The 12,316-nt window shown below is 39.7% G+C and overlaps 1 protein-coding gene across 1 annotated transcript; it reads left to right on the forward strand.

The window, feature by feature from the left end:
- The first annotated feature begins 1,385 nt into the window (after window positions 1–1,385).
- On the forward strand, window positions 1,386–4,922 carry LOC127001025 (dentin sialophosphoprotein-like). Its single transcript, XM_050865204.1, has 2 exons — window positions 1,386–2,920; window positions 3,975–4,922. The coding sequence occupies exon 1, from the start codon at window positions 1,394–1,396 to the stop codon at window positions 2,819–2,821; it is 1,428 nt and encodes a 475-aa protein (XP_050721161.1). The 5' UTR covers window positions 1,386–1,393; the 3' UTR covers window positions 2,822–2,920; window positions 3,975–4,922.
- Window positions 4,923–12,316: the final 7,394 nt, after the last annotated feature.

Here is a 12,316-nt window from a genome sequence, read left to right on the forward strand (position 1 = left end):
ATTTTTCTCTATGATATATTGATTTTTGAGTATCATAAAAAAATAACCTATTGTTTTAATTTTCATGATCTAAGTATGAAATCTCATCACCGAAGATATTTCATACCCCAAAGTTTTTTCATAGAACACCGGGCCACGCATGCGCAGTAGGGAGACAACGGTTTTTTTTTCTGAAAGGCGGAAAAAAAGTAGCGATTATCGCTAGTTTGGTTACAAAAGTAATGAAGATACCGATATATATTTAAATAAGTAGCGGATGGTCGATAATCCGATTTTGTTATCAGCGATAAAGTATCGCGATAACGCCCAGCTAAGGTCATATTATCGTATTTCTTATATAGGATGAAGTCATCTATGATGTGATCTCAATCTGAGATGAATATAGTATGACAAAATGTCGCTGTGAATCTATCTATCTGTATATTGAGGCTGTTTCCCCCATAAAAGGAGTGACTCCACGCTCTCCAAAACCACAAATCTCCTGAACTGTGGCCCCATCACCGGATGCAGTTTAATGTCCGACCCAGGATAATTACTAATATTTCCTATTACATATATTTCACAGATGTGAAAGTAAGAAAGAGTAGTTACCAACAGCAAGATGAAGGCAGTCAGTCTGATACCCTACATATAGCTAGCAGCAGTGACAGTCAACACAGCAGTTTGGACCTGCATGACAACCACAGCCTAAGGAACAGATCTGACCGACAGACAAGACATGACAGCAGTGACCAACAAAGCAGACATGACAGCAGCGATTGACACAGCAGACATGACAGCAGTGACCGACACAGCAGACATGACAGCAGCAATTGACACAGCAGACATGACAGCAGTGACCGACACAGCAGACATGACAGCAGTGACCAACACAAAAGACATGACAGTCGTGACCGACGCAGCAGACATGACAGCAGTGACCGACACAAAAGACACAACAGGGGTGACTGACGCAGCAGACATGACAGTCGTGACCGACACAACAGACATGACAGAAGTGACTAACACAAAACACATGACAGTCGTGACAGACGCAGCAGACATGACAGCAGTGACCGACACAAAAGACATGATAGGCATGACCGATGCAGCAGACATGACAGTCGTGACTAACACAACAGACATGACAGTCGTGACCAACGCAACAGACATGACAGCAGTGACCGACGCAGCAGACATGACAGTCATGACCAATACAACAGACATGGCAGCAGTGACCGACGCAGCAGACATGACAGTCGTGACCAACACAACAGACATGACAGTCGTGACCAACACAACAGACATGGCAGCAGTGACCGACGCAGCAGACATGACAGCAGTGACCAACACAACAGACATGACAGTCGTGACCAACACAATAGACATGGCAGCAGTGACCGACGCAGCAGACATGACAGTCGTGACCAACACAACAGACATGACAGTCGTGACCAACACAACAGACATGGCAGCAGTGACCGACGCAGCAGACATCACAGTCCTGACCAACACAACAGACATGACAGCAGTGACCGACGCAGCAGACATGACAGTCATGACCAATACAACAGACATGGTAGCAGTGACCGACGCAGCAGACATGACAGTCGTGACCAATACAACAGACATGGCAGCAGTGACCGACGCAGCAGACATGACAGTCGTGACCAACACAACAGACATGACAGCAGTGACCGACGCAGCAGACATGACAGTCATGACCGACACAACAGACATGACAGTCGTGACCAACACAACAGACATGACAGTCGTGACCAACACAACAGACATGACAGTCGTGACCGACGCAGCAGACATGACAGTCGTGACCAACACAACAGACATGACAGTCGTGACCAACACAACAGACATGACAGTCGTGACCAACACAACAGACATGACAGTCGTGACCGACGCAGCAGACATGACAGTCATGACCAACACAACAGACATGACAGTCGTGAACAACTCAACAGACATGACAGTCGTGACCGACACAGCAGACATGACAGTCGTGACCAACACAACAGACATGACAGTCGTGACCAACACAACAGACATGACAGTCGTGACCAACACAACAGACATGACAGTCGTGACCAACACAACAGACATGACAGTCGTGACCGACACAACAGACATGACAGTCGTGACCAACACAACAGACATGACAGTCGTGACCAACACAACAGACATGACAGCAGTGACCGACACAGCAGACATGACAGTCGTGACCAACACAACAGACATGGCAGCAGTGACCGACGCAGCAGACATGACAGTCGTGACCAACACAACAGACATGACAGTCGTGACCAACACAACAGACATGGCAGCAGTGACCGACGCAGCAGACATGACAGTCGTGACCAACACAACAGACATGGCAGCAGTGACCGACGCAGCAGACATGACAGTCGTGACCAACACAACAGACATGGCAGCAGTGACCGACACAGCAGACATGACAGTCGTGACCAACACAACAGACATGACAGTCGTGACCAACACAACAGACATGGCAGCAGTGACCGACACAACAGACATGACAGTCATGACCGACACAACAGACATGACAGTCGTGACCGACACAACAGACATGACAGTTGTGACTGACACAATAGACATGACAGTCATGACTGACACTACAGACATGACAGTCGTGACCGACACAACAGATATGACAGTCATGACTGACACAACAGACATGACAGTCATGACCGACACAACAGACATGACAGCAGTGACCGACACAGCAGGCATGACAGTCGTGACCAACACAACAGACATGACAACAGTGACCAACGCAGCAGACATGACAGCAGTGACCGACAAGTGAGCGATTGGATTCAGAATCTGTCTAGTGAAGACCTTGATGATGTTCAACCCTTGAACCAAGGAGAAAACCGTCAGAGTGGATTTCCTATGGATTAGGCAAGTAAGTTGAAAAGTTTTTGTGCACTGAGTAGTGCTCAAGTGTTTTAAACACTGAACAGTGTAGTGCTTTTCATTAGGTGTTCCAATTCTTCTTGTATGAATATGTTGTAAAGGTACTGAGTTATGTTGTCCTAACAGTTTTACGTTCTTTCTGGTTGCATTCATTGTGATCACAATTTTCGGTAACCTGACATTACAGTGAGTGTACCAAAGTCCTGCTGTCTTTCACTTAGTGGCACCACTCATCATCTACCTGCAGGTTCCAAAGATTACACAAGTGTCCTATACCATGTACTTACAGCATCATGTAGTTTACAATGCTATGATTTTCACGATGTATCCTGTAAATACTTTTTTTTTAATCTGTCCAAAAGTATAAAAATTAAATGGAGATGTAGCAACAATGTAACATAACAGGGCTTTGGAAAGTATTACAATACTGACAGTTTAAATATTATTGTTCAGCTTCTCTAGCCATTCCTTGTTCACAGGGCAAAGAGACTATCTTCAGATCACAGTCAAGCTTAACTTTAAAGGCATATGCAAACCCCCTCCCCACTTTATCTTGGACAGATGAGAAAAGCAAAGTATAGACAGTGATGGATTTATAAAACATGATTGAGGATTATACTTAACCATGCTTAGGGATATTTGATTTCAGTTAACAAATCTGAAGGAATTTAACTGCATGTATGGAAATTTCCATGTAATTACTGCAAAAATCATTATCAATAGATTATTATTGGATTTGTGTTGTGATTTGAAAGGAGTTATGATATTAAGTTAATAAATTATTAGCATTAATCTGTATAATATAGGTACTAGTTTATATAAATATTTGGTGGAGAGTGGATTGTTAATTTGTGAGGGTATGTGTAAGTAGGAAGATTAAATAAATAAGAGTGTAGCTCTAAATAGTTTCCACACCATAATTAATATGGTTCACTCACTCAGATTCACCACATTTGGATAACAATATCTGAGGAGGATTGAAAATATGCCTGTTCTAATATGCCAAGTGTATGTCAAAACTTCTTTCCCTCACTTTTTTCCAGAATTCCAGAGGCGAGTCATTCATTTGTCACTGGATATGAGGACCTCTTTGCAAACTCTTACTGGCTCTACACCAAGTGACAATGATATATCAATTCAACAGCTGGACTCTATGGGGGATGCAGAGGCATTTGAAAATGAATTGGCAACACCCTCTTTTCGCTAAGAAATGACAGAAAAATTAGTCCACATAGGTGGAATTTCAGTGAAGGATATGATATCAAAGGTATTGTGCAGCATTATGTCGAAGAAGTTGATGTGTAAGTACAACATGTATGGACAACGGGGCAGAGTGGCTTTTAAAAATACAAGATTGTGCAGTGTCATCACAGACTGTTATGAAGAAATTCAGAGATGTGAGTTTAACAGAAATACAGAAGATGATTGCAATAAAATTGTGTAATGCCCCCAAATTGAAGTAAAGTGGAAACTAAATCATGTAGGGTAGTGGGCAAATAGTGATGCTGGGTCAGGGGATACCATAAAATCAGGTAACCAGACATTTTTTAGGGTTTTGGCCTATAAATTCTTGTAGAACTACACTATTTGAAACCTGTCCTTACTGTGAAAACTGTTCTATGATCTGTCCAACAGTGTGGTTGGACTCAGGAAAACTGTTGATACCCACATTTTTATTCCAGGTACGGTGTGCAAAAAATGTAGCAACAAGATATGTGTATTCTCAAAGCATGAACAGAAATTTGTATTAGTAATTAAAAGCCACACCTGTAATATCAAGGCATACTGTGTAGAACAGTCCTTAGGTTAGGGCTGAGGAGGTAAAACTAAAATCTGAAATCTGCCACAAAATGGTTGTTGATAATGAAACTGGCTTTATAATGCTATCCAAGAGCTCAGCTGGAGTCGGAGTCAATGTAATTTTACTGACTCCTGCCTCCTTTCACCCACTATTGCTGTGACTTGACTGCAGGCCTGCCATGAATAACAGCAAATTGTAAAAATGATGATGAACAGTATTGTATTGTGGCTTTTCTTTCTCCTGATGGATATTAAATTTACACAGTATTATATTGTATTGTGGCTTTTGTTTCTCCTGATGGATATTAAATTTACATAGTATTATATTGTTTCATTGCAAAAACATACTGCAATGCTGTAGTGCTTTATGTGAATTTTCTGTATTGATTATTTCCTAGTTTATCAGCAATGCATAACCTATATTGTTTAAAGATGTAAATGTCATGGTAGGATGTGTGTATTTTCATTCCTAAAATCCTGTGCATTGTATAGAAATATATACATTCACTTCAAGATATTCATGTATGTATTCCTTGTACTACCATCATAGTAGTGCCATAATATATTATGCATTGTAGTACTTATAAGGAATACATATGAATATCCTGCAGTATGTGGATGTATATAATTCTATTCAATACAAGATTTAAAAAATCCAGATATACAAATCTTAGATTGGAATTTATATCTTTAAATAATACAGGAATACAGGACATACACTGCCGATAAGCTAGGAAATTTTCATATTAATAAATTACCCAGGAAATTACACGAGTAATTCAAGTGTTTTGGTCACGTGAAACACTCGTGTTCACGACACGTAAAACTCGTGAAAATTTCTCGTGAATTTCATGTGTCAAAACATGTCAATTCCTTTTTGCGTTTTAGATCAGTTTTCTTGTGATATTCACGTGTCATATTCACATGAATCTGATCAGATTTATCTGAGTTTTGCCCACTGGGTATGGGGTTAAGGGCAATTTTGGGGTACCATCCAATTTCTGCTGAACAAAATTATTTGCAACGAGTGACATGCGACATACAAAACTCCTTCAAGTATCGGTAGTATCGGCAGAAAGTCAGCCGATATCAATACTCTTAATTAAAATGTGCCGATACATCGATACCGATACGTCGGTACAACCCTACTCTGCTGTTCAATACCGTAAAATGGGGTGACTTCAGACTTGTGGATGACTTCAGACATTTCCGGATAAAATGTTATTGAGTTATAGTACAGTCGTCCCTCAAATAGTAGAGTTTCCAATACTACGGTTTTGGATTTATACGGATTGTCATAGACTACGCTTCTCCATTACCACATAACATAACATGGGACCCAAGAGACAAGCCAAAACACCTGCTGAATGCACCCCAAAGCATTCGAGAAAGCTATTCACCTTGCAGAAGAATTCAGATTTAGAAGAAGTTACGTTTTGGTACGAGTTAAGTTGCGGTAGGGAGAGCTTCCACGTGAATCCGGGTCCCGCCTGGCTCAGCTTCTACTCGCCGGCCAAATTTGCCAGTTATGCATAATAGCATTTTCTGCTGCAGTGTTACCACGCTGGGCAACGGAGCCATCCTGGCAGTGCTCCCTTCCACATTGTCAGCGAGCGAGCCATGTCATACACTCACACTCTCTTGCTCTCTACCACAATTTTTATTGTTCTCTAATTCATACTTGAAATAAGATATGAAACAGTAATTGTGGAGATTGACTCAGCGCCTCCAAAATACGACATTACGCCTCCATATTATATAGTTAAGGGACGCATATTTAAACTACTCCAACTGAATTTTAAATATCCTGACCTCTAACTGGGGGGGCATTGCCTCCTTCGACACCCCTATCGTGGTAACACTGCCCAGGCAGCACACTTGCAGAATTCCACATCTTTTAGATGTGGATATCTGGTGAAAACTCGTGAACACGTGAATTCACCAGAAATCCACGTCTTTACCACGTGAGTATTTAGCCGACAAATTCACGTGAATGAATGCACGTGTAATTCTTAAGAAATAGACGTGTCAACAGCCGTGCATAAAACTGGGGTAAGAAATTCTCGTGGAATTCACGAGTTAATTATGACAAGCTATACGTACACCACACATTATATTTCAATTCAATTAACTTGAGAACTACGACGCGTCCCTTCATAAAAAGGTACCTATTCTAATGTAGTTTGATGTATAAGAATAGATATTGCAAAAAAAAAAAAAAGTCGTGCAAGATCTATCTATCTATCTATATCTATATCTATCTATCTATCTATCTATCTATCTATCTATCTATCTATCTAAATATATATATAAAAATATATATATATATATATATATATATATATATATATATTTTTTAAGAAAAAATTCTCCTTCCTCCATGAACATATATGTTGATGAAAAGAAATGACAAGGTGAAATTTGGTAAATTTTGTAATTTTCAATTTTTGCCAGATCTACGTCATTATTTTTATTTTTTTATCAGGTACATATAACGTACGTACACATGCCCTATATGTCTCTTCTCTGGCATTAATTATCTAGTCAACAGTGATACTGAATATTAAAAATAAATACCGCCTGGCGAAATATGGTTATTAATGGTGACGAAAATTTGAATCTGAAATGGCCGGTCGATCGTTGTAAAAATTACGGCTGCAGCACGTATATGTTAGCTGAACTTGCAGGTTGGAAAGTGTTATTTTTATCAGAATGAATATTTGCGGTGAGAAGGTCTAGATGAGAAATTTTAGTCTTCATTATATATACATATCGGCTCGAGTGTGGATTTCTACGTGTTGCTGTGCTGTCAGACGCTGCAGCTGAGGGTGGGCCCCATGCAGAGAGCGCGCCAAAACTCCAGTACAGCGTAAACAAGGTATGTAGACCAGGCCTTTTAGAGTTGATATATTGTTTTCTTCATGATGAGGGCATGTGCTGTATGTGTTAGGAAGGGCTTGTGGATGTGCTGGACACTTGAGGAATCGTTGACGATGATAAGATCTGTACAATGAGAGGTAAGAAGCGTGCCAGCCAGGGCGGCCACCCGGGCCGCTGATGCACAAGGCCCTGTCCTACACTCCCCATGCAACTCTTATAAGGGGAGCAAAATCGAGAACTAACTCCATCACGTACATACCAGCTGATTCACATCAGGGATCACAGCAGGAGTCCAGCTGGACTCCCAAAGTGAGCCCTGACTGTGACACAGCTGGTATGGCGCCTGATGGAGTTAGTTCCTCGATTTTTGCTCCCCTTATAAGAGTTGCATGGGGAGTGTAGGACAGGGCTCGTCAGTGATCTCCGGCAGAAACAGGTCCAACTCGGTATTATTATTGCAGAGGTCAGAATGGATTTTGGGGTTGAAACTACTTTTTTTCCCGATAGATTTCGATGTGCTGATTGTAAACCTGGCAGTTTTTTTCATCAAAATATTTATTAATTAATTATTTTTTTATTTTTTCCCCACCACCTCATACTTTAGGTTAGGTTAGATGCGTTAGGCAAGGTTTGTTTAGGTTTGGTTAGTTTTAGTTAGGTTAGGGGATGTGGGGACATTTTTGCCTCGAAAATTGTTTTTTGCCTACCCCCTTGTGATTTAGGTTAGGTTAAGTTAATTTAGGGTTAAGATTCGTATTATGCACCCCTCCACATCTTGTCTCCAGTCTCATCAAATACTAATTCTTTAATGTGTAGCCTATATCTTTAACTCACTTCACAAGCTCCTGCAAACCTGCTATTTTCATTATAATCACAGACATAAAGTTACATATAAAATGAAAAGGGGTTGGTTAAGTTAGTTTGGATAGATAGACAGGTTGGTTAGACTAGATTAAGGTAGGTTAGGTTACGTTAGGTTGGTTATTGTAGATTCGATATAAGGTTAGATTAAAGTTAGATTCATATTTACTTATTTATTTTAAAGTTTGCATGTATAGAGACACGTCAGTTACTAGGCAAGGGTGCATAATACGAATCTTAACCTAATTTCGGTTCTTTAGGGGTAAACATTTAGAAAACGCCAGCTTGCTTTAATGCTTAGGGCTATGGATGTAATAGTATTCAAGTAATATGAAATATTTGACCCAAACTCTGCAAAGCTATGAATACTGTCATGTATTTTGTTGTGGTAATTACAGTATTCTTATTATTTTCAGTTGAAGAAAACTTGAAGTCTCATGAAGTTGAGCGTCACTAGCTTGTGATAACTGGGCTGAAAGGCTGCAACTCTTGAAGCCTATATACAGTGTCAACACAGGCTTTGTTTTGTCTTCTTCCTGCCCAACTTATTACAAGGTTAGTAAATTAATTATCTAGTATTTTTTCACAATCATTGCAGAAGTAGGTACCTAATTTCGTTTAACAGTATAGTTTTGGACTAGTACATTTAAACGTGTGTGGTCCCGTTTTTTAGATTTACGATAAAATCATCTAGTCTGTACCTACCACAAGCTTCTTGTTGTGTTAGGTGAAGTAAATAGCCTATATATGAATTTATAGCCCGTGCAAGTGAACAAGCTAAACCTACCTAGCCTAACTTGAAAATAATCTATCTAGGTATTTCTTAACTTTACTCATGCATATTTTTCTTGGTCTGTTTGCATATTAAAGTAAGGATACTACAAGTGGCCAGTTGGCCTATACAAAGCTCCTGTAAGCCTGACCCCACCTAACCTCGCTTTCCATGAATTTATCCAACCTCTTCCTGAATGTCTCTATGGTATTGGCACTCACAACATGGCTGTGATGTCTGTTCCAATCATTCACCACTATCTATCCTTGTATATCTGCAGATGGCTTACATGTTTGTATGTGTGCATACTTGTTATGTGTTCTCAATGTTGGTACCTAATAATATTGTTTTGTCTTAATTTCAGATAACATTGCTTCAGTTCCTTTTCTACCTATATGTGATGCCTGTCACTAAGAACTCCCCTCATTAGGGATGGCCACATCAGCAGTCTCCGCTTATTCCTATCCTTGCATGCTCTAATTCTCTCATTCTCTCCTTGCATTCTCTAATCCTCTCTCTCTCTCTCTCTCTCTCTCTCTCTCTCTCTCTCTCTCTCTCTCTCTCTCTCTCTCTCTCTCTAGCATTCTGTCCTGCCATTTCAGTTTCTTTCACTTTAAAACAGTCTTTATATATGATACTGTATTCATTCTTAGTTAACTATCCTCATAATTCAATATAAAAGCTCTGTAGTAAAGTCATGGCTTACTATAAAAGGTACCGGAAATTACAGCGTCAACTGCAAGAGCTCTTTTCTAGTAGTGAAGATGAAGAAAACTATACTTCTTCTAAAGTCAGTAAACTTCATGATGCTAAGGAGAATACTGATATGCCTTACACTTTACCTTATCAACAATTGATTGATGACAATATAATATGCTCTTCAGAAGAAGAATCTGGCACCGACAGTGATAGTCAACCTGAACTTAAAGATAGCATCAATGATGATTCTGTTCTGGAGGAATTAGCTAAGTGGGCCTCTGAGAATAATATAAAACATCAAGCAATTGGTCAGCTTTTAGAAATACTTAACAAAAGAGGGCTTAATCTTCCTAAAGATGCACGGACATTACTGCAAACGCCAAGGCACGTAACAACAGTTGAAAAATGTGGCGGACGCTATTCTTATTTTGGAATGGCCTCATGTTTACAAATTATATTGAATCGCAACAAAGATTTCACAGAAAACAATGATTTCATTAAATTAAGTGTAAATGTAGATGGAATTCCATTGTATAAGTCAAGTAATGAACAGTTCTGGCCAATACTGATAAAGTTTAGCAATTTCAGGCCAGCATTAGTAGCTCTGTATTGTGGGAAGACAAAGCCAGAACCGGTAGAAAGTTTTCTAGAAGATTTTTTAGGAGAATACATGAAACTTTCAAAAGATAGTTTATTTGTGGATGGGAAAAGATTAGGAGTGGAGATTATTTCGTTCATATGTGACGCTCCTGCACGAGCCTTTCTGAAATGCATTAAAGGCCACACCGGGTATTATGCTTGTGAAAGGTGTGAGATTAAAGGAACCTGGGACTCTAATGTTGTCATACTAGACTCCAAAGATAAATGTAGAGAAAGAACTGATGAAAAATTCAATCTAGGTCATTATGAAGGAACTCATCAACGGGGAATAAGTCCTCTCATTCAGTATGGAATATCCTGTGTTAAAGGATTCCCTCTTGATTACATGCATCTAATTTGCCTTGGTGTCACAAGAAGAATGTTACTTTTTCTTATGAGAGGTCCGAGAGTGTGTAAACTCTCCCAGCATCAGTTAAGCTTGGTGTCTGCTGCTTTAAAGGGCATGTCAAATAGACTCCCAAGTGAGTTTGCAAGGCAGCCAAGATCTCTTGCCTTAATTGATCGCTGGAAGGCTACTGAATTCAGGCAATTCATCTTGTATACAAGTATCATTGCAATGAAAGATATTGTTTCAGCTGAAATCTACAAAACAAGCCTGTCACTAACTGTAGCTCTTAGTATCTTATTGAATTCAAATAACTATATAAGGAATGGCTACTTGTCATATGCCCGAGAACTACTGGAGTATTTTGCAGGGGTGTGGAGTCGGAGTCGGAGTCGAGGAGTCGAGGAGTCGGCTACTTTTGGCCGGAGTCGGAGTCGGAGTTGGAATTGGAATCAGAGTCGGAGTCGGAGTCGGAATTGGAGTCAGAGTCAGAGTCGGAGTCGGAGTCGGTAAAAATATGAGCGACTCCGACTCCTTTACGTGCTATTTTTTTTAGTAAAGATTTCACTTCATGGAGATTCTTACAAATTGGGAGAAATTGACGTTTTGGAAGATATGTCCAATCAAACAGTCTGCGGGAATATTGGTATTTTTAATATTTTTTCATGCTTTTTATTTTGTATTTTCTTGAGGATATACCTTAAGGAAGGAGGGCGGTACATGCCGCAACAACCACCCTGACAACAGATAGTACAGGTATCCCTTTTGCCATATTTTATGGTGTTTTGCATGAGCTAATGTGTATATTTAATTCTATCATGGAGGATAATTGCTAAGTGATATCCAAGGATGGTAAAAAAAAATATATATATATATATATATATATATATATATATATATATATATATATATATATATATATATATATATAAAAAAAAAAAAAAAAAAAAAAATACGGAGTCGGAGTCAGAGTCGCAACCTTCAAATTTCCTGGAGTCGGAGTCGGAGTCGGAGTCGCAACATTTAAATTTACTGGAGTCGGAGTCGGAGTCGCAACATTTAAATTTACTAGAGTCGGAGTCGGAGTCGGAGTCGGAGTCGCAACATTTAAATTTACTAGAGTCGGAGTCGGAATCGGAGTCGGAGTCGCAACATTTAAATTTACTAGAGTCGGAGTCGGAGTCGCAACATTTAAATTTACTGGAGTCGGAGTCGGAGTCGGAGTCAGAGTTTTGAAAATCCGACTCCACACCCCTGGTATTTTGTGCAACAATGTCATGATGTATTTGGTCCTCATTTTGTTGTATATAATGTACATAATGTCATCCATTTAGCTGATGATGTGGAAAGCTATCAGTGCTCACTGAATTCTTTAAGTGCATTCCCCT

Source organism: Eriocheir sinensis, chromosome 19, assembly GCF_024679095.1.
Source record: "Eriocheir sinensis breed Jianghai 21 chromosome 19, ASM2467909v1, whole genome shotgun sequence".
Taxonomy (NCBI): Eukaryota; Metazoa; Arthropoda; class Malacostraca; order Decapoda; family Varunidae; genus Eriocheir; species Eriocheir sinensis.